The sequence below is a fragment of the Ceratotherium simum genome, chromosome 7 (assembly GCF_057802395.1).
Source record: "Ceratotherium simum simum isolate JZ-2026a chromosome 7, ASM5780239v1, whole genome shotgun sequence".
NCBI lineage: Eukaryota > Metazoa > Chordata > Mammalia > Perissodactyla > Rhinocerotidae > Ceratotherium > Ceratotherium simum.
Genome location: NC_141906.1, coordinates 33,128,226 through 33,152,957, shown reverse-complemented (window position 1 = coordinate 33,152,957; position 24,732 = coordinate 33,128,226). Strand labels below are relative to the sequence as shown.

At 35.6% G+C, this 24,732-nt stretch overlaps 1 protein-coding gene across 3 annotated transcripts in view; it reads right to left on the bottom strand.

Moving 5' to 3' along the window:
* ACER3 (alkaline ceramidase 3) overlaps window positions 1-24,732 on the bottom strand; it is a 162,205-nt gene that overhangs the window by 102,926 nt on the left and 34,547 nt on the right. For all 3 annotated transcript variants that reach the window (XM_087433482.1, XM_087433481.1, XM_004434026.3), the window contains one exon: window positions 4,211-4,321. In XM_087433482.1, the coding sequence (XP_087289608.1) occupies window positions 4,211-4,321 (111 nt within the window). The remainder of the gene's footprint in view (window positions 1-4,210; window positions 4,322-24,732) is intronic.

Sequence of the window (24,732 nt, the reverse complement as noted above, 5' to 3'; positions counted from 1 at the left end):
TATCTTTTCCTGGGGTCAATTTTGGGAAATTGTATTTTCCTAGAAAATTATCCTATTCTAAATTTATGTATATAGAGGTTTTAAATTTTTTTTCCTTTATTTCAATGGACATTTCCCCTTTGTCATTTCTTCTTTTGTATGTTTATGCTTGCTTCCTTTTTTCTTAAGTTAGCTAGTTATCTACTTTTTCTTAAAAAAATGAATTTTGATTCATTAATTAGAACTATGTTTTTCTGTTCTCTATCTTGTTAATTTCTGCTTTTATCTTTATAATTTTCTCCCTTGAACTTTCATCTGGCTTACTTTGTGGTCTTTTTTCTTACCTTCTGAGTTGAGATTTTAATTTTTCACTTTTCATTATTATCTTTTATTATTATGTAAGTGTTTAAGCCTATGGATTATCCTCTTTTGACTACTTTAAATAAATCCTCATCGATTCTGGTATGCAGAGTTTTGTTGCCATTGTATTTTGGGAATTCTAGAATTTCAGTTTACCTTTTCCCTTTCAACCAAGAGTTAATCGAAGATTTTAAAATTTCAGAAAGGAAGAGCCTTTTTAGGTTTGAATTTGTTGTTAATTCCTAGCATGGATGCACTGTGATCAGAGGATGTTGTTTTAATATTTCTACTTCGTGGAACTTACTGTTTTGTTTTTATGACTGTTCTATATGCACTTGAGAAGAGGGTATGTTCTCTATCATCAGGGTGTAAAGTTCAGCATAAATCCATAAGATCTCCTTTATTGATTATGTTGTTTATATCTTCTAGATATTGTTGATTTTTTTTGTTCACTTTACCTGTCTTATCCTAAGTGTGGCATATAATCTTCTATTATTCTTATGTTTCTATCTAGTTCTCTTTGTATCTCTTGTAGTTTCTGCCACATAAAAGTGACAGCTGTATTATTTAGTGCAGAGATATTCATAACTTATGTTTTCATTGTGAATCATAGCTTTTAGAATTATAAAGTCCTTCTTTGTCACATTTAATGCCTTTTGAAGGGAATTCTACTTTATATGATACCAGAATCACTATCCTTGCTTTCTTATTATTTCTAACTTTTCTGAATCACTTTGTTTTAGGTGTGTCTTTTGTATATAGCATAAAGTTTAATCTTGTTTAGTGGGAAAATTCGAAAATCTTTTTCTTTTGATACATGTTAAGCCGATTCATATTGATTGATACAACTGATATGTTTAATCTCAACTCTGTCATATTGCTTTACTATACTTGTCACATATATTATTTTATATTTAATGTGTATTTCTCTAAGTGATATGTCTTTTTTTCCCTTTAAAAAAATTCTTTCGGTATTTAGGAAAAGGTTTTTTTGTTCTGGGGTTACTTTTGTATTTATGCCTTTAGTACCCTGAGTCCCCCCCCCCTTTTTTCTTACTTAACTTTTTACTATCTGCTCTGTTACTTTTATATCATATTCTTTAATACTCAACTTATTACCAAGGCAGCAGTCAACAAACTTATTCTACTTTGCCCTTTCTTCTCCCATTTAAAAAACTGCATTCTTTCTACTTTATCAGACCATATGATGTCCATATACTATTCTTCAATCTTTACCCCACCTCTGCTTTAGTCTTAGATCAATAGTTAAATATATTAAATGCTCATCATCAGACATTTTGCCAAAGTTTTCCCAGTCTTCTCTTAGTTGGATGAACATCACTCTCTAATACAAGGCAGTCAGTAGAACTTTCCATGATGAAGGAGATGTTCTATATCTGCACTGCCCAATATGGTAGCCACAAGCCACATATGGGTATTGAAATGCATTTCAATTGAATGCGTTCATTGAAATGAAATATAGCCGCACTTGAAATGTGGCTAGTGTGACAGAGGACCTGAATTATACATTTTACTTAATTTTAATTAATTTAAATTTAAATTACCACATGTGGCTAGCAGCTACTAAATTAGACAGTGCAGTGCTCGTGGATTCATCAGGAAGGAGTCATGTGTACAATATTCGATGAGTACTTGCATGTTTAAAACTGTTTTCTATAACCTGGATACCTAAAAAACAACTTGGTTGGAATACACAATCCTTGGCTTGCACTAAAATGCTGCTCCACTGGTGCCTTTCTTTGTATGTTGCTGATGAGGTCTAATGCCAGCCTAATTTTCTTGCCCTTGTAAGTAATCCGCTCTTTTTCCCTAGAGCTTTGAGGATTTTTTTCATTTTTAAAATCCAGTAGTTTTACCAGGCTGTTTCAGAGCTGACCATTCCAAGTCAGTTTTATGAGGCAAAAATGGACCTTTAATTTATAATATACAGGTTCAGGTCTTCTTTATTTCCAAAAAGTCTTCGTCAATTACAGTTTTAAATATAAGTTCTGTTTCATTGTTGTTCTTCTTCAGGGTCTCCCATTATATGTATATTGGATCTTCTTTGCCTGTCTTCCCATTTCTTTAACTCTTTTTATTTCTTTATCTCATTTTTATTTTCTTGCTTGTTTCTCTGTCTTTCTTAGATAGTCCTTATTAAACATTCAACACATTGTAATTCAGCCTTAATTTCTTTCCTAAGTTTAATCAATTCTAATTTTATTTCTTTTAGGGGGGAAGGGGCTATTTTTGTTATTAGTTTTTAAATTTTTGATTCATTTCTTTGTTTGAGACTATTTAATTCAGTTAGAAGTGTTGTAACCAAAGGAAAACCATATGAACCAAAAGAAAACCATTTGTAACCAAATGAAACCAAAATTGCCAATCAACAAGTTATTTCTCTTTTATGGCAAAATTGCCTTACAACCAATTAGTTGTGTAGTGAAGATGTTTGTGGCAAAACTGCTTGCGGCAAAGATGTTTATGGCAAAAATACTGGACACAGTCTAAAACATCAAAGATAGGTCTATTGAAATTTGGTGTTTATTTCTTATTTAAAATTAATATGAAGTTCATAGTATTCTTTTCCTCCTAGTAAGGCCAAAAGTCTGAGTTAAGTGTGGCTTTATTTACTTTCCTTCTTAATCTATATGGTTTTCTGGGAGGATGAGTGGACAAATTCTAACTTAGGAGGCCACCATTTTCCTAGGGCAACCTGGAAGTCCCTCAAATATTTTTTATTCTTATTGTTATTACTGATTGTGATTTGGGGGTATTTTATAAACATTCTTAAAACAATCCAGGAAATATGGCAAAAGACTAAGTTGGTGAACAAGTCTTCCTTTTGAAGATAAATCAAGTAACTTTCTTAAAACACCACGCATATGAGAAACAGATTCAGAAATTCAAGTCTCTCATATCCAATAATGAATCTAATTATGATTGAATTGTGTGAATGAATTGAGTAATATGAATGACACTATAGCTTACAGTTTTGTGGTAATTAAAAGTCCCTTCTGCCCATGCATAAATAGTATCGACCTTGAGCTAAAACAGAAGAAATTGTGTTTAGTTGAGAAAGTTATATAAAAGAAACAAACTAGAATCCAGTTTCTTTGCTATTTTTGTCTTTATAATGATAATGCAAGAACGTGACAGAGTGATTTTCCCATCTTAGGCTCTGGTAAAGTTCATTCATCCATCCATCCAACATTTACTGAGGACCACTAAATTGCCAGACAAGAGGGATACAAAGATAACGAAGACACAGTTCCCGCCTCACAGACAAGTAGAGGAAATTGACTAAGTTGCAAAAGGTTAGATACAATATGGTATCCTTTACCAAAAATTTAAAAATATGCGAACCACACTATATACACTTTAAAGGATACATGTATATGTAGTATAAACACAAAAATATGTGAGAAAATGATAATCAAATTCAGTATGGAATTTAACTCTGGGAGGGTGAGCTGGGAGGATGAAGGAAATAAAATCAGGCAGGCATACAAAGGGAGTTTCAATTTTACCTATACTAGATTATTTCTTTAAAAAAGAAAAAGATCTGAAACAAATACTGCAAAGTGTTAAGATCTGACAATGCTGAATGGTAAGATACATGGGTATATTGGTTATGTTATGTTTATTCTTTTCTGTCATCTTAAAATATTTTGTGATTTTTTAAAAAATTTTATTTAAAATGCAGCTCAATATACTGGCATGATTTGTGGGATTTTAATTCAGAAGTTCCAGAATATATTTAAGTTGTGTAATAAACAATACAAAATTGAGAACCAATTTTAGGAATGAATAAGAAACATAGCCCATCTGAACACTGTATGTCATTTTTCAGATGAAGTGTTATACGTACCTGTGAGTGCTAAATAAGCAGCAATGTACCGCTTTTCCAGGCCATCTCTAACACTCTGAATTGCACCAAAAATTGGAGGTATAATCATAATCAGGTTACTCACTGTATTCCCTGTAGGACAGAAACACAAAAAGATAATTAGATTAATCAATACCACTTTAAAGAAAGATACATGCACTTGGCCCTTAACAAAAACTAAACAGGTGACTTCTCAGAAAGATGGCAGAAAGATATTTACAAGGTGCTAAAGCAAAATAATTCTCTACTCAACAAAAATTTCTTACAAGAATCCAAGTAAAATAAAGATACCCTGAGACGAATGAAACTGAGAATTTTCAACCAGAACATCCACTAAAGAAAATTCTAAGTTCTGAAGGTAAAAAGAAAAAGTATCTCAGAAAGAACTCAAAGATACAGCAAAAAAAATGAGTTAAAGAAGGCACCCTAGGGCCGGCCCTGTGGCTTGGTGGTTAAGTGCGCGCGCTGCGATGCTGGCGGCCCGGGTTCGGATCCCGGGTGCGCATCAAGGCACCACTTCTCTGTCCATCCTGAGGCCGAGTCTCACATGCAGCAACTGGAAGGGTGTGCAGCTGTGACATACAACTATCTACTGGGGCTTTGGGGGCAAAAAATAAATAAAAAATCTTTAAAAAAAAAAAAAGAAGGCACCCTACACCAATACTACTGAAAGGGTGGTCCATGGATACAGTACGACAAGATAAGACATGGAATTGAGTTAATTTTGTCTGTTGAATCAAATAGCAAAAAAATCAGGGCATTGCATTTTGCATGTCTTTTTAAAATTTCATTTTCGTGGTCATGTTTTTAGTTTCCAGTTTCTATGTTTCTAGTATAACACAAAAGGTTAATGGATCTTAATCTGGTTTTTGTTGCTATCTTTACAAAAACAAAGCTCAAACATGAATAGCAAAAAAACGATAAAAACCCCAATAGAAGAAATAAGAAGTAAAATGGGAAAAGAAATGGCTAAACTATTTTATAAATTGATTCTAAGTAGAATAAAGTGACATAATACATTCAAAATTCCAAATGAAGTATTTTCAACATAGGAGCTGATGTCAAGATAAATATCAATTAACAGACATATAAAGAACAATCTACCATATAACAACAGCATATACATTCTTCTCAAGAGAACATGGAACATTTTCCAGGATAGAACATACGTTTTTTGTTGTTGTTAGTGCTGTTGAGTTGATTTCAACTCCTAGGGACCCCATGTATAGCAGAGAACACTGCCCGGTCTTTTTGTGCCATCCTCTCACCTTCTGGTGCTATATCAGACAATGCTCCACTGGTATTCATAGGGTTTTCACGACCAATTTTTTCAGAAGTGCCCAGGTCCTAGTATGTCTAGTCTAGAAGCTCCACTGAAACCTGTCCACCATGGGTGACCCTGCTGGTATTTGAAATACCAGTGGCATAGCTTTCAGCATCATAGCAACATGCAGCAGACACAGATGGGTAGCGTGGTTCCCTGATCAGGAAATGAAGGCTGTGGCAGTGAAAGCACCAAATCTTCACCACTAGACCACCAGGGCTGGCTACTAGATCATATTTTAGCTATAAATTAAGTCTCAATAGATGTAAAAAGATAGATATCATATAAAGTATCTCCTCCAACCACATAAGAATGAAGTTAGAAATAAATAACAGAAGGAAAACTGGAAAATTCAAATTTGTGGAAACTAACAACATATTCTTAAACAACCAATGGATCAAAGAAGAAATCACAAGGGAAATTAGAAAATACTTAGAGATAAATTGAAATGAATATATGACATACCAAAATTCATGAGACATAGCAAAAGCAATGTTAAGGGGGAAATTTATAGCTATAAATGCTTACATTAAAAAAACAACATCTTCAAGCTAAAATGAAAGGATGCTAATTAGTAACATGAAAATATACAATACACTAGTAAAAGTAAGTATATAGTCAAATTCAGAATACTCTAGTAATGTAATATGATGGTGTATTAATCCTTTAACTCTAGTATACAGGTGAAAGGTCAAAAGTACTAAAAATAACTATAGCTACAATAATTTGTTAATGAATACACAATAAAAAACTAGTAAATTGTGATACCAAAAACCTAAAAGGGAGAAGTAAAAGGGTAGAGTTTTAGTATGTGAAGTTACACTGTTATCAGCATAAAAGTGATTGCTATATCTATAAGCTGTTTTATGTAAGCCTCATGGTAACCACAAAGCAAAAACCTACAGTAGACACACAAAAGATAAAGAGGAGGGAATCAAAGCATACCACTACAGAAAATCAACAATTCACAAAAGAAGACAGCAAGAAAGGAAGAAAGGAATTACAAAACTGCCAGAAAACAATTAATAAGATGGCATTAGTAAGTCCTTACTTATCAATAATTACTCTAAATGCAAATGGATTAAATTATCCAATTAAAAGGCATATTGTGGCTTGATGGATTAAAAAACAAGACTCAACTATATGCTGGCTACAAGAGATTCATTCCAGGTTTAAGGACACACACAGGCTCAAAAAGAAGGACTGGAAAAAGATATTTCACACAGGTGGAAACCAAAAGAGAGCATGAGTAGCTACACTTATGTAAGCCAAAATATACTTTAAGTCAAAAACTGTAACAAGAGACAAAGAAGATCATTATGTAATGATAAACGGTTACTTCATCAAGGGGATAAACAGTTGAAAATATATATGCACCCAACATCAGAACACCTAAATATATTAAACTATAGATTTGAAGAGAGAAATAGACAACAATACAGTAATAGTAGGGAACTTCAATGCCCCACTTTCAACAATGGATAGATCATCCAAACAAAAAATCAATACAGAAAAGTTGTACTCCAACTACACTTGAGACCTAACAGCCATATACAGAACATTTCATCCAACAGCAGCAGAATACACATTCTCCCCAAACACACATGAAACATTCTCCAGGACAGATATGATAGGTCACAAAACAAGTCTTAGCAAATTTAAGGAGAGTGAAATCATACAAAGTATCTTTTGCAACCACAATGGTATAAAACTAGAAATCAAAAATGAAAGGAAAACTAGAAATTCACAAATATGTGGAAATTAAACAACACACTCCTGAACAACCAATGGGGTAAAGAAATCAAAAGGTAAATAAAAAACTACCTTGAAACAAATGAAAATGGAAACACAAGATACCAAAACTTACGGAATGCAGTAAAGTAGTTCTAAGAGGAAAGTTTATAGCAATAAACACCTGTATTAAGAAAAAAGAAAGATCTCAAATAAACAACATAACTTTACACCTCAAAGGACTAGGAGAAAAAAAAAACTAAGCCCAAAGTTAGGAGAAGCCAAGAAATAAAGACCAGATGGGAAATGAGTGAAACAGATCAATGAACTAAGAGCTGGTTTTCTGAAAAGATAAACAAAACTGACAAACATTTAGCTAGACTAACTCAGAAAAAAAGAGAGAGGATTCAAATAAATAAAATCAGAAATGAAAGAGGACATTACAACTAATAGCACAGAAATACAAAGGATCATGAGAGACTACTATGAACAATTATATGCCAATAAATGGAAAACCTAGAAGAAATGGATAAATTCCTAAATATATACAATCCACCAAGACTGATCAGGAAGAAATAGAAAATCTGAATAGACCAATAACAAGCAATGAGATTGAATCAGTAATCAAAAACCTACCAACACAGAAAAGCTAAAGACAAGTGCTTTCAGTGGTAATTCTACCAAATATTTAAAGAAGAATTAACACCAGATCTTCTCAAACTCTCCCAAAAAATAGAAGAGGAGGCAATACTTCCAAACTTATTTTACAAGTCCAGCATTACCTTGATACCAAAGTCAGATAAGGACACTATAAGATAAGAAAATTACAGACCAATATCCCTGGTGAAGATAGGCGCACAAATTCTCAATAAAATATTAGCAAACTGAATTCAACAGCACATTAAAAGGATCATACACCTTGATCAAGTGGGATCTATCCCCGGGAAGCAAGGATGGTTCATCATATGCAAATCAATAAATGTGATACACCACATTAATAGAATAAAAGATAAAAGTCATATGATCATCTCAATAGATGCAGAAAAAGCATTTGATAAACACGATATCCTTTCATGATAAAAACACTCAACAAATTGGGTATAGAAAGAACACAACTCAACACAACAAAGGCCATATATGACAAACCCACAGCCAACATCACACTCAAAAGTGAAAGGTTGAAAGCTTTTCCTCTAAGATTTGGAACTGCCCACTCTCACTACTCCTATTCAACCTAGTACTGGAAGTCCTAGCCAGAGCAGTCAGGCCAAGAAAAAGAAATAAAAGGCATCCAAATAGGAAAGGAAGAAATAAAATTGTCTTGTTTGCAGATGATATGATCTCAAATATAGAAAATCGTAAAGACTCCACCAAAAAAATGCTAGAACTAATCAATGAATTCAGTAAAGTTGCAGGATACAAAATCAACATTCAGAAAACAGTTGCATTTCTATACAGTAACAACAAAATATCTGAAAAAGAAATAAAGAAAACAATCCCATTTACAATATCATCAAAAACAATAAAATATTAAAGAATAAATTTAACCAAGGAAGTTAAAGATCTGTACTATGAAAACTACAAGACTTTCATGAAAGAAAATGAAGAAGACACAAACAAATTGAAAGGTATACCATGTTCATAGATTGGAAGAATTAATACTGTTAAGATGTCCATACTACCCAAAGCCATCTATAGATTTGATGCAATCCCTATCAAAATTCCAAAAGCATTTTTCACAGAAACAGAAAAAACAATCCTAAAATTTGTGTGGAGCCACAAAAGACTCCTAATAGCCAAAGAAATCCTGAGAAAGAAAAACAAAGCCAGTGGAATCACACTTCCTGATTTCAACCTATACTACAAAGCTATAGAAATCAAAACAGTACGGTACTGGTATAAAAATAGATACATAGACCAACGGAACAGAATTGAGAGCCTAGAATAAATCTTCGCATAAATGGTCACCTAATATTTAATGAGGGAGCCAAAAACACTTAATGGGGAAAGGATATTCTCCTCAACAAATGATGTTGGAAAAACAGGATAACTACATGCAGAAGAATGAAATTGGACCTCTAAATTACACCACTCACAAAAATGAACTGGAACTCAATTAAGGACTTAAGCATAAGACCTGAAGCTGTAAAACTCCTGAAAGAAAAATAGGAAAAAACTTCCTTGATATTGGTCTTGGCAATGATATTTTTGTATGTAACATCAAAAGCACAAGCAACAAAAGCAAAAATAAATGGGGGACTACATCACATGAAAAAGCTTCTGCAAAGCAAAAGAAACAATCAACAAAATGAAAAGGCAACCTACAGAATGGGAGGAAATATTTGCAAATCATATATCTGATAATGGATTAATATCTAAAATATATAAAGAACTCATACAACTCAATAGAAAAAAATCTGATTGAAAATGGGCTGAGGATCTGAATAGACATTTTCCCAAAGAAGACATACAGATGGCCAACAGGTACATGAAAAAATGCTCAACATCACTAGTCATCAGGGAAATGCAAATCAAAGCATGATGAGTTATCACCTCACACCTGTTAGAATGGCTATCATCAAAAAGACGAGAGATAGCAAGTGTTGGTGAGGGTGTGGAGAAAAGGGAACCCTTGCCCTCTGTTGGTGGGAATGTAAATTGGTACAGCTATTATGAAAAACAGTATGGAGGTTCCTCAAAAAATTAAAAATATAACACCATATGATCCAGCAATCCCACTTCTTGGTGCATATCCAAAGAAAGTGAAAACAGGATCTCAAAAAGATATCTGCACCTCCATGTTCACTGCAGTATTATTCGCAATAGCAAAGATATGGAAATAACCCAAATGCCCATCAACAGATGAATGAATAAAAAAGATGTGGTATATATACACAATGAAATATTATTCAGCCATGAGAAAGAAGGAAATCTTGCCTTTCGTGACAACTTGGATGAACCTTGATGGAATTATGCTAAGAGAAATATGACAGACAAAGACAAATACTGTATGATATTATGTATATGTGGAATCTAAAAAAGCCCAACTTAGAGAAACAGAGAACACAGTGTTGGTTACCCAAAGCCAAGAGTGGGAGAAATGGGGAGATATTGGTCAAAGGGTACAAATTTCCAGTGATACGATTAACAAGTTCTGGAGATCTAATGTACAGCATGGTAATTATAGCTAATAATACTGTATTATATACTTAAAAGTTGCTAAGAGAGTAAATCTTAAATGTTTTCACCACAAAAAAAGAAATGGTAATTATGTGATGGGATGGAGGTGTTAGCTAATGCTATGGTGGTAATCATTTTGAAATACATAAGTGTAACAAATCAACACATTGTACACCTTAAACTTACACCATGTTATATTTCAATTATACCTCAATAAACCTGAAAAAAATCCAAAAGGATCAAACTATTCCCAAGTAACTTAACTGAATCCTAGAACAAGATTCAAGACTATTTATGGTAATACAAAAAATATCCAGCACCCAACAAGGGAAAAAGCACAATGCCTGGCATCCAATCAAAGATTATCAAGCATACAAAGAAGGAAGAAACAGACTATAATGAGAAAAATAATCAATTGAAACTCATCCAGAACTGACACAGACATTAAAATGAGCAGACAACAATTAAAGCTAGAAAACACAAACTAACCTACAGTGTCAGAAAGCAGATTAGTGGTTGCAGGGTAGGGCTGGGGTGGAGGAGATGGTGGGATGGAGAAGGAGGATTTATAATGGCACATGAGAGGACTCAGAGGTGATGGATATGTTCACTATCTTGATTGTGGTGATAGTTTCACATGTGTATACATATGTCAAAACTTAATTTATACCCTTGAAATAGGCGTATTCTATTGTATGTCGACTTTACCTGCATAAAGCTGTATTTTAAAAAAGTTTTGCCTCTGGGGAGTAGAACTGGAGGGTAGAGAGGAAAGGGGCAAGGGCACTGCTTTCTTGTTTTGTTACAAGTCTTTTTGCACTAGCTGGATTTTTATCTATTTTTTAATGTATTACTTTCATAAAATAAAAAGTAATTAAAGAAACAAATTGTGGTAAGGGAATAAAATAGTTGATGACAGTTTCAAAGATGTGGTAAGATTTGAGCTAGACCCTGAAACAAGAGAAAGGAGCTAAACGCTACTGAGCCTATTAAGCACCAGGTATTGGACTTCACATTATGTGTGGTAACTTATTTGCTTCTCACAACAACCTCATGGTATTATTGCCCCATTAAACAAACAATAAAGTCAGGCTAAGAGATGCTATAATTTATCTAAGTGCTCACAAAAAGCAAATGGTGGAGCCAATATTTTACTCCAGGTCTATCTATCCTTACAGCCAATGTTCCTCCCCCTAAATGCACTAGCACAATGTTTGCACAAAGAAGGTCCTTATTAATATTTTAAAAATTATATCAAAGAGTATTCTATTAAAAATGTTTTAAGTAAATTCCAAATTGTACAAATAGCAAGGAAATTTGCCTAGGTGGAATGTGAAAATATAAGGTAGGGAGCCAGACAGATCAAAAGTTATACGTATATCCAAACAGCAGTTATCAATTGCTGTTGATAACAATTACATAAACCTGTAGAAGATGTGAATACTGTGCCATTGAGGAAGGCCCTGGGATTCAACCCAGTGAAAATCTTTCCTGATGACTACGATAAAGGAATTGAAAATGCCCAAAGGTATAGATAATATTAAATTTAGCTTAGATGTCAACACCATGGAAGTCAGAAATACACTTCAAACGACCTGGAGGCAGGGAGGAGGGTCCTATGAACTACATGAAACTCAATTAAGCACAATGCAAAGTTGTACAAATTAGAATGAGGAGCTGCAAACCATAAATACAGGCCACTGCGAGAGACAGAATAAGGACAACTCGGAGAGCAAGATCCAAAGACAGAAAGATGACAGTAGACTATTCTTGGGGGAAAATGGGAAAATCTCAATATACTACCCAAAGCAATATACAGAGGTAAAAATGGAAAAAGCTGGGTAGTGGTCATCCCACTTCCCTCTTTGAAACGCTTCCATGTGAAATGCTTCTCTTTGAAACGCTTACCTATTTGTGGCACCCTGCTTTAACAAAACAGAGATCCTAAGTACTGAGAGAAGAGACTAAAATAAAGGAATCATTTACTTAATAAATAAGACGGCATATGAGGAATGGCGTGACTGCTGCCTTCAAATATCTGTAAGATTGTTCAACTAAAGGTGAATGAGGCTCATTGCTGTAAAATATCAAAATTAAAATCAGTGAAGTTACAGAGAAGCAGATTTCCTCTCAATAAAAGGCAAAACATTCTAAAGTTAGAGCTGTCCAATTGAGGGTATAATGCAAAGTGAAATAAGTCAGAGGGAGAAGGTCAAATACCGTATGATTTCCTTCATTAAGTAGTAGATAATAACAACAATAAACAAACACATAGGGACAGAGATTGGATTGGTGGTTACCAGAGGAAGGGGAGGAGGAGGAGGGTGAAAGGGATAATTCGGTACATGTGTGTGGTGATGGGTTGTAATTAGTATTTTGGTGGTGAACATGATGTAGTCCATGCAGAAATAGAAGTACAATGAAGTACACCTGAAATTTTTACAATGTTATAAACCAATGTTACTGCAATAAACAAAAAATAAAAAAAAAATAAAAAAAAATAAAAAAAATAAAAAAAATAAAAAAATAAAGTTAGAGCTGTCCAAAAAAAATGTAACAAGCTGCCTTATTAGACTATGAACTTTTTTTGGGCAAGGACCACCTCTTACTCATACTTGTATGCTTCTCACTTGGCACAATACCAAGGACAGAGCAGACACTCAGGAAAGTCTGGTAGAATACATAAATCCATGCATGCATGCTTGCTGAAACCTGGGTACAGTAGTTTCTCCTTTATCCTCTGGTATTAGCCATAAAATTATGTGTTTCTTACTTTTTCGATTTAAAGACGGTTATAGCAGATGGTGGCTTGTTTATTTTATACTACCACTTTTTTTTTAAGTATTGTGATTTTATTTTTATTTTAATTTTTTGTTTATTGCAGCAACACTGGTTTATAACATTGTATAAATTTCAGGTGTACATCATTATACTTCTATTTCTGCATAGATTACATCATGTTCACCACCCAAATACTAATTACAACCCATCACCACACACATGTGCCGAATTACCCCTTTCACCCTCCCCCTTCCCCCCTTCCCCTCTGGTAACCACCAATCCAATCTCTGTCTCTATGTGTTTGTTTGTTGTTATTATCTACTACTTAATGAGGGAGATCATATGGTATTTGACCTTCTCCCTCTGACTTATTTCACTTTGCATAATACCCTCAATGTCCACCCATGTTGTCACAAATGGCTGGATTTCATCGTTTCTTATGGCTGAGTAGTATTCCATTGTGTATATATACCACATCTTCTTTATCCATTCGTCCCTCGATGGGCACTTAGGTTGCTTCCAAGTCTTGGCTATTGTGAATAATGCTGCAATGAACACAGGAGTGCATGTATCTTTATGCATTGGTGTTTTCATGTTCTTTGGATAAATACCCAGCAGTGGAATAGCTGGATCATATGGTAGTTCTATCCTTAATTTTTTGAGGAATCTCCATACTGTTTTCCATAGTGGCTGCACCAGTTTGCACTCCCACCAGCAGTGTATGAGAGTTCTCTTCTCTCCACATCCTCTCCAACACATGTTGTTTCCTGTCTTGTTAATTATAGCCATTCTGACAGGCGTGAGGTGATATCTCATTGTAGTTTTGATTTGCATTTCCCTGATAGTTAATGATGTTGAATATCATTTCATGTGCCTGTTGGCCATCTGTATATCTTATTTGGAAAAATGTCTGTTCAGGTCTTTTGCCCATTTTTTAATTGGGTTGTTAGTTTTTTTGTTGTTGAGATGCATGAGTTCTTTATATATTTTGGAGATTAACCCCTTATCAGATGTATGGTTTGCAAATATCTTTTCCCAATTGTTAGGTTGTCTTTTCATTTTGTTGATGGTTTCCTTTGCTGTACAGAAGCTTTTTAGTTTGAGGTAGTCCCATTTGTTTATTTTTTCTATTGTTTCTCTTGCCCGGTCAGATATGGTGCTTGAAAATATGTTGCTAAGACCGATGTCGAAGAGTGTACTGCCTATGTTTTCTTCTAGAAGTTTCATAGTTTCAGGTCTTACATTCAAGTCTTTAATCCACTTTGAGTTAATTTTTGTGTATGGTGTGAGGTTAGGGTCTATTTTCATTTTTTTGCATGTGGCTGTCCAGTTTTCCCAACACCATTTGTTGAAGAGACTTTCTTTTCTCCATTGTATGTTCTTGGCTCCTTTGTCGAAGATTAGCTGTCCATAGATGTGTGGGTTTATTTCTGAGCTTTCGATTCTATTCCGTTGATCTGTGTGTCTGTTTTTGTGCCAGTACCATGCTGTTTTGGTTACTATAGCTTTGTAGTATATTTTGAAATCAGGGAGTGTGATACCTCCAGCTTTGTTCTTTTTTCTCGGGATTCCTTTAGCTATTTGGGGTCTTTTGTTGTTCCATATAAATTTTAGGATTCTTTGCTCTATTTCTGTGAAAAATGTTGTTGGAACTTTGATAGGGATTGCACTGAATCTATAGATTGCTTTAGCGAGTATGGACATCTTAATTATGTAAATTCTTCCAATCCAAGAGCACAGAATATCTTTCCATTTCTTTGTGTCTTCTTCAATTTCTTTCAACAATATTTTATAGTTTTCAGTGTACAGATTTTTCACCTCTTTGGTTAAGTTTATTCCTAGGTATTTTATTCTTTTTGTTGCAATTGTAAATGGGATTGTATTCTTAATTTCTCTTTCTGCAACTTCATTGTTAGTGTATAGAAATGCAACTAATTTTTGTATGTTGATTTTGTATCCTGCAACTTTACCGTATTCATTTGTTACTTCTAAAAGTTTTTTGGTGGATTCTTTAGGGTTTTCTATATATAAAATCATGTCATCTGCAAATAGTGACAGTTTCACTTCTTCCTTTCCAATTTGGATCCCTTTTATTTCTTTTTCTTGCCTGATTGCTCTGGCTAAGGCTTCCAATACTATGTTAAATAGGAGAGGTAAGAGTGGGCATCCTTGTCTGGTTCCTATTCTTAGAGGGATAGCTTTCAGTTTTTCACCATTGAGGATGATATTAGCTGTGGGTTTATCATATATGGCCTTTCTTATGTTGAAGTACTTTCCTTCTATACCCATTTTATTCAGAGTTTTTATCATAAATGGATGCTGTATCTTGTCAAATGCTTTCTCTGCATCTATTGAGATGATCACGTGATTTTTATTCTTCATTCTATTAATGTGGTGTATCATGTTGATTGCTTTGCAAATGTTGAACCATCCCTGCATCCTGGAATAAATCCCACCTGATCATGGTGTATAATCTTTTTAATATATTGTTGTATGCAATTTGCCAGTATTTTGTTGAGGATTTTTGCATCGATGCTCATCAGTGATATTGGCCTATAATTTTCTTTTTTTGTGTTGTCCTTGTCTGGTTTTGGTATCAGGGTAATGTCGGATTCGTAGAATGAGTTAGGGAGCTTCCCCCCTCCTCAATTTTTTGGAAGAGTTTGAGAAGGATAGGTATTAAGTCTTCTTTGAATGTTTGGTAGAATTCACCAGGGAAGCCGTCTGGTCCTGGACTTTTATTTTTGGGGAGGTTTTTGATTACTGTTTTGATCTCCTTACTGGTGACTGGTCTATTCAAATTCTCTATTTCTTCTTGATCCAGTTTTGGAAGGTTGTATGATTCTAAGAATTTATCCATTTCTTCCAGATTGTCAAATTTGTTGGCATATAGCTTTTTATAGTATTCTCTTATAATCTTTTGTACTTCTGAGGTGTCTGTTGTAATTTCTCCTCTTTCATTTCTGATTTTACTTATTTGAGCCTTCTCTCTTTTTTTCTTGGTGAGTCTAGCTAAAGGTTTGTCAATTTTGTTTATCTTTTCAAAGAACTCAGCTCTTGGTTTTATTATTTTTTTTCTATTTTTTTAGTCTCTATTTCATTTATTTCTGCTCTGATTTTTATTATTTATCTTCTTCTACTGATTTTGGGCTTTGTTTGTTCTTCTTTTTCCAGTTCCTTTAGGTGCATTGTTAAACTGTTTATTTTACATTTTTCTTGTTTGTTGAGACAGGCCTGCATTGCTATAAACTTCCCTCTTAGAACCACTTTTGCTGTATCCCATAAATTCTGGCATGTCGTATTTTCATTTTCTGAAACGGGTGAGTTTGTGCGTGGGCCCTTTAACAGCTGGTTTTAATTTCTTTGTGAACCAGCTTTTCTGGGGGTACTCCCCAATGTTTTAGTAGCAGGCAAAGTCAGATATTATGCCACTTGTCTCAATTGTGCTGGGTCCACAAAATGCCCACAGCGGGGGCGCTCCCCGGCTCAGGGCCCCGCTCATCCAGGGAGGCTGCGTACCTTTGGGCTGCTCCCGGGCAGCCGTGAAGCTGGCGGCTTGTGAAGGCGGCGTTTTTCCTCTCCAGAAGGGAGTTTCTGCCTCTTCCACCTCGATTAGGATTGTCATTTGCTGCAGGAGTTCCTCTTGTCCAGTTTTCAGTTCTCTCTCAGGGGTAATTTTTCCAAGAGTAGTTGTAAATTGGCTGTGTCCGCGGGAGGAGGTGAGTTCAGAGTCTGCCTATGCCGCCATCTTGACTTCTCTTCCCTATCACTATCTAATTTTAGAACATTCTTATCAGCCCAAAATGAAACCCCACACCCATTAGCAGTCACTCCCCATCTCTCCTCCCCATAGTTCCTGGAAACCACTAATCTACTTTCTGTCTCTATGGATTTGGCTATTCTGGACATTTCATATAAATGAAATCAAACAATGTTTAGTCTTTTGGGCGTGGCTTCTCTCACTTAGCATAATGTTTTCAAGGTTCACCCATGTTGAAGCATGCATGTATCTAGCACTTCAATCTTTTTTACTGCCAAACAGTCCATTGTACCGATATACCACATTCTGTTTATACATTGATCACTTGGACATTTGGGTTGTTTCCACTCTTTGGTTATTATGAATAATGTTGCTATGAACATTCATATACAAGTTTTTGTGTGGACATGTGTTCATTTCTCTTGGGTATATACCTAGGAGTGGAATTCCTGGGTCATATGGTAATTCTATGTTCATCCTTGTTTTTAGCCTCTGTTCTCTATTAAATGGATACAGTGCCTACCACCAGTCTTTTTCCCCATGGCTTTTCTTTCCATTTTGTCTTTTTTTCTTTTTTAACCAAGTTTTACATGTTTAGATTTCATCATCCATCCTCATATAGTTTTTCAAGGATTTACATATGCAGTATTCCCCAACTTCTTGAGTGCTTGAGAATATTGTCTTTTGCCTTTATACTCAAAAGATGACTTAGCTATAAAATTTTGGGTGCTCTCTATATTTTCTTCAAAAGCTTGTAAGTATTGTGCTGTTGCCTTCCAGACTGAACATTACTATGAAGAAATTTGAAACTAGCCTGAATTTTTCCCTTGTAAATGACTTGCTTTTTTGCTTAGACTCCTGAAGAATTCCTTCTTTATACTTGAATCTGTGTATTTGGGTAGCTATTGGGCATCCAGATCAGATAAAGATTCTATATCCACTGTATCTCTCTCTGAAGCTAAGTAAACACAGTATTAAAGACATTTTTGACTCCTGAGTCAGACTGACAACTTGAACCTGTAACTGTAGCTGTGGTGCTCCAGATATAATTTACAATAGCATCAAAAAACATCACGTACCTAGGTACAAATCTAACAAAAGATGAGCAAGCACAATACTGATAAAACTTCCAACAGGTTTTTTGGGTCAAAATTCATAAGCTGATTCTAAACTTTATATGAAAATTTAAAAAGCCAAGAAGAGGGGCCGGCCCAGTAGCATACTGGTTAAGTTCGTGCACTCTGCTTCCATGGCCTCAGGGTCACGGGTTCGGATCCCAGGTGGGGACCCACATATCGCTCATCAAGCCATGTTGTGGAGGCATCCCACATATAAAATAGAGGAAGATTGGCACAGATGTTAGCTTAGGGACAATCTTCCTCAAGCAAAAAGGGGAGGACTGGCAGCAGATGTTAGCTCAGGGCCAATCTTTCTCACCAAAAAAATAAATAAATAAAAAGCCAAGAAGAGCCAAGACAATCTTGAGTAACAACAACAAAACTGGAGTATTTACACTACTAGACATGAAGGCCTACTAGCAAGGACAGACAAACAGTACAATAGAACAGATAAGATTCCAAAAATAAACTAACATTTACAGTCACCCAATACATAACAAACATGACCCTGCAGTGTAGTATGGAAAGGATGGTCTTTTCAATAAAGGGTACCAGATTAACTGGATATTTATGTAGGGAAAAAACGAATCTGGAACCCAAGCTCATACTTCTTACACAAAAATAAACTCCAGATGTACTGTGGATTAAATGTTAAAGGTAAAATGACATAACTTTTAGAAGAAAACATGGGAGAACATCTTCATGACCTTGGAGTGGCAATGAGTTACATGAAAAAGCTTAACCACAAAGGCAAAAAGATTATAAAGTCAGGAAGCTAAGATTATAACGTCAAAAAGAAAAGAGTAAGAAGTCGTTTTTAAAAAGCTTATTTAAAGAATGAGAGATGAAATTGCTTTGTAAATAAGGGGATATATAAATGTCAGCTAATTTAACTTTACTGAACAAAAAGAATTCACATAAAATGATCATGGACTGAAGATTTTTGGTTAAAAAATGGTATCAGTCAGGGTCCAATCAGGAGAGATAAACCACAGAGTAATCTGAACAGGAAAAGTAAAGACTCATTAACTCTAAGAGGGAACTGGAGTAATGAGGGATTGGCTAGTAAGAAGTAAAGAGAACTCCACAGAATTTAGGAATGGCGGATGTAAGAAATAGACACTACCCCTAAGATGGAGATAGAACACTAAAAAAAGAGGTCGCAGCCAGGGCTGAGATCCAGACCTTGTTGGAGAGGGCATGACTATGGCTCACTGAACAGCAGAGAAGTTGCTGTGATGCCATGCCTACAGAGCTTACTGAAAATCCACTCTTCAGAAATTGTCCTTAAACTGCCCTCTAGAGTGCCAGGGGGAGCTGATCACATGTAGAGGGGTGTTATTGGCCACTAGGTGCTGCTGACTGCAGTCCTCTGCAGGAGCTGGCACTGGAGAGGCTGACTAAGCTTCAGGATCTGCACAGTGGTGGACTCCTCAAGCACTGTATAAGGTAGAGGCTGGATAAGCCATTTGCACTGCAAGAGGCAGGTACTGAAGAAGCTGCCAAGGCAGCACGTGAGAACCAGGAAGGAAAACTCCTTCCTCTTGCGATGACTCTCCAGTGCCCTCTACTGACAAAGTTTAACATCCTGCCAGCAGTCAAAGGAAACATTATTTAAAGGGCCCCGGTCCATTTTCACAGAGCATGCAATGAGTGGTGAATTTGGAGCTGAGGGGTAATAAATTGATAACCAGCACAATTATAAAACTATGTTTTCACCAATCATGGCCAGCCAAAACTATGGCTGGTGAGGCTCCCAAGCACCAAAATGATAAGAATGGGTGTTTTAAGACAGTGAAATAATGGGTTTTTTCCCTCTTCTTTTTCTCCATATTTTCTACAATGTGGTTATATTGTTTTTACAATTTAAAATTAAAATATTAATAATATAAATGAATGACAGAAAATAAAGGCTAAATTACTTCTACTAAGAGTTCAATTGGGTTTGGGGTACTCCCAGAAAATTCAATTAAAACAGTTTTTTTCCAGAAATAGAAACGAGAGATTCATTCATATACCACACAATAGTGTACTAAAACATTAAAGTAAAACAATCTTTTTCTTTTTTTCTAGAGGGGAATCCTGTTTGGATATAGCCTAAAGGGATTGTTAAAAATTTGAAAACCATGATATTTTTATACCCCGAAACACAATCTCTTTGTATTCTGCCCCCAAATTATAGGCGAGGTTGACAATACTACAATAATTTCAAGATTTCTTGATAAGTAAAGTCATCTTTTGGAAGCAAAAAGAAAACTCAAAAATCAAAAGTATAGGAAAGAAAGTCAGGGGATAAAAGCAATGTACAAGAGTAAATTGGAAACAACTCTGAATTAAGATGCAGAAGGAAGATGTTCACCTCCTACGACAGGAGGTGGAGCCAGTGTGCTCTGCAGTCTTGACAGTTCTCCAGTCTGGCAGAATACACAGAGCCCTGGGCAACTGGGGAGACAATTTAGAGCTCAGCAGTATTTACAATTGTATAGCCACCCCCAGAGCTAAGGATAAAAAATAGAAGCATTAAAACTGGTAAGCTGAAAAAGTGATCTATACTGCTTCATTGCCACTGCAAGGAGCCCTCCTGCCCAGTCAGCAAATGAGCGAGATGAAAGCAGTCACTGGTTGGAGCCTGACAGCAACCTGGCACTTTCCCCAAAACAAGTTCATTTTGTCAAATATTTTATAGCTTATGCAAATGTTCAAATAACATTAAAGATTCCCAGAACTTCAGAGATTACTGAGCTAGAGGACAGGGAGATCATCTAATTTAATCTCCTCATTTTGTAGTAGGCACAATTTTGTTCATACCTACTACCACTTTCTAGCTGTGTGAACGTGGGCAACTTATTTATGTTTAAGCCTTAGTTTCTCGACTTGTAAAATGGGGGGAAACCCAACGACATTTGACTTATTTAAATAATTAAATATTATGAAAACAATAAATATGACCAAATAATGCATAGAGATAATTTCTCATATAAGAAAGATCCATTGAACATTATACAGGAACTTCCACAATCTTGCTATGGTAAGAATTAAGTGCTGCCTGAGAACTGCCTTGGTACTTAGACCAGTTCAAGAACAGCTGTCACAAGGGAGAAAGTCTGCCTTCCAATCAAGACCAATAACAAAGAAAGTTGTAACGTACTCTGGCTCACCCAAAATTTAAAAAAAAAAAAAAAAATTCATACAAATATGTTATAGCACTGGGTACTCCTCGGCAGCTTTTAATTAAGACAGATACCAGAATAAAAACAGGAAACCAATCCAGATATGTCTTACTTTAAAAAGTGATAAATACAAATTCAGTTCAATGTGACAAACATTTGTTAAGTATTTTCTATGGGTAAGGGACTGAATTGGGAGATAGAAAGAAAGGTTAGCAAGTGAGTAACCCTGGTTCCTGTCCTGAGAAAAAAAAATACATAATTTAGTAGGAAAGAGAGACAGGTAAATAACTAGCAAGGGAGAATGGCAGGACCAAAGAGCACAAACAAGATACTTAGGGGGAAGGAGGGAACCCAAGACGGGCTTCAGGAAGGAGGTAGCACTTGAGCTATGACCCGAAAAAGGGAAAGATAAAAGGGATTTTTATCACTACTCATACAAGAATCATTCTATTTTCTTTGGAGTACATATGGTAGTGATAAATAAATGGCATGCAATAGGATATTAGAGTATATGAGGAAGCCATTTGGTGTAAAAATAATCTGGCCTGAACTTGTTTTTTCCAAAAGGGGCTGACATGGCCATTGAGCATGCATTGTATGTCTGCTTTAAGTATTTACTATCTCCCAAAGACAAGAACAATATCCTTAAAGATAAGGATGTAACTTCCCCTACATCGGCATTTCCTTAAGGATAAGCATCTCTTCCTAGGCTAGGGATTGATTGCTGGACTGCTGTGCTCACCCTGTGACCACCCAGCTCGAGACCACAGACTTACCACCTGCTGTGTTCATCAATTACTGTGTGAATTGCTGTGCTGGCAAAGCAATCTTGTGACCACTGTAAAAGGGACATTCCAATCATATGTGATACATGCTCTTTGATGGTATATAAGCACTCTGTACACCCCTACTTCTCTGAAGTGTTCCATTCCTTTGTGAAAGGACTCTCCTGGGCTATATGGTCCTCAGATCTGGCTCATAATAAACTCACCCCAATTTTTTTTTTTTTAAAGATTTTATTTATTTATTTTTTCCCCCCAAAGCCCCAGTAGATAGTTGTATGTCATAGCTGCACATCATTCTAGTTGCTGTATGTGGAACTCGGCCTCAGGATGGACGGAGAAGTGGTGCCTTGGTGTGCGCCCGGGATCCGAACCCGGGCCACCAGCATCGGAGCGCGCGCACTTAACCACCAAGCCACGGGGCCGGCCACCCCAATTTTGATTTATAGATTGGTTATGGATTATTTGCATCAACAGTAGCTTCAAAAATTAATTTATGAAAACTGGCTTTCACATTTTTTTTAAAAACATACATTGCACTTTCACTTTATTGCATTTAAGTTATAACAAAAATATTTAAAAACCACATATTTTAAAAATGGAAATGTTCATATTAAATTCAAGAGGAAGTACATTTTAGGTTTGGAAAAAAAGGCCCAAGTACATAGTAGTAAAGAGATAAGAGAAGAACTTGGGAGCTCTGTATCAGTTATGGCTCAGGTAAACTCGAGCCTAACAAGATGGAGGTTACAGGGGACGGGAAAGACTCAGCAAAAAGAGCATTACTTGTACATAACACTGCTTTGAGGAAGTGAGAAACAGTGAGAATAAACAGTTAACAGATAAGCATGATGGAGAAGACAAGAGTCAGAAGAACAAGAGAAGTAAGACGATCTTGAACTCCCTGGAGAACCATTTGGTGAAATGAAGATTTTAGATTTATCCAAAGGTCAAAAAGGGGAAGTTTCCAAATCAGGATGAAGAGGCACTAATGAAATAACAAAATCTGAAAAGGATTATTTTGAAAATCCCTACCTCCTCTCCATTTTTATTGAAACTTTCTTTTCAGGGCCCAACTCAATAAAGTAAGTTTTGCCTAATCACCCTACTGAAAATGATCGCTCCCTCTTCTTAGAGCACTTACTGTTCTAACCTCTCATCTGGCACTTAGCACAGATTGCCTTCCACAGATAGCAATCTTTTCACTAAATCAGAATATAGACATTTATGTCTTAACGGCCTTAAAGTTAAATTTCTTAAGAGCAGTAGCCTCACTTTCATTCACTCATTCAATAGCAAATACTGAGCATCTACCATGAAAGGCACCGTAAAGGAGTACAAAGGAAAACCACACAGACTCTGCTGTCATGCAAATTAAACTAGTACCAAATTTACAAAATGGTAAAGATACCTAAAACCTAATAGACATTAGTTGAGATGTAGTTCAATTATGATGTAATGTAGTCATTCTTTTTTCCCAAATTAATCTGATGTAACAGATTCATCCTTCAAACTCACTTCACTATAATTTTTCACTCATTCATTTACTTAGAGCTGAAATGCATCAATTAAAAATCATGAATGCATAAGTCCTGCAAAATGCATTTAAAATTTTAGACTAAATTAACTTTAATAAAAATGCAGACTATTTGGTACTACTAAAATCTCACCAAGGACACTGTCCACATTTTTATGATTATTTTCATTAAGTTTTTTTTTTTCTTTTTTGGTGAGGAAGATTAGCCCTGAGCTAACATCTGCTGCCAATCCTCCTCTTTTTTTCTGAGGAAAATTGGCTCTGAGCTAACATCTATGCCCATTTCCCTCTGCTTTATATGGGGGATGCCACCACAGCACCGCTTGACAAGCGGTGCGTAGGTCTGCACCTGGGATCCAAACCCACGAACCCCAGGCCACCGAAGCGGAGCACACAAACTTAACCACTAAGCCACCAGGCCGGCCCCTTTCATTAAATTCTTTACAATAGCATAAAAAAATTCCTAAATTGCCTTAAAACATGCCAAAAAAGTTTTTTAAATAGCACATTCTCATATATAGGAGGCACAAGGGGGAAAAAACGTTTTTTTTGACTGCTGCACTGCCTCCAAGTTACTCTAATCAAAACTCTCAGGGATCCCTCCCCAAACATTAGTAATCTGGGTTCTATAACCTTTTTCTTTAGCAACGTATCATTGCCTTCTTTAATCTATAAATAGAGATTTATAATTTTATTTTATTTTTTATTTATTTATGTTTTTTGTGAGGAAGATCAGCATTGAGGTAACATCTGATGCCAATCCTCCTCTTCTTTGCTGAGAAAGACTGGCCCTGGGCTAACATCTGTGCCCATTTTCCTCTACTTTATATGGGATGCCGCCACAGCACGGCTTGACAAGCGGTGCATTGGTGCACACTAGGGATCTGAACCTGTGAACCCTGGGCTGCTGAAGCAGAGCGTGCGCACTTAACCACTGCACCACCAGGCCAGCCCTGAGATTTATCATTTTAAAAAATGATCACATAGTATTACACTGTATAGATACATTATAATTTATGTAATCAATTCCTTTTTGGTGGACAGTCATGTTATCTCCAGGTTTTTACACTGAAAAAAATACTATGAAAATCTGTATTAGTTTCTTAAGGCTACCATAACAA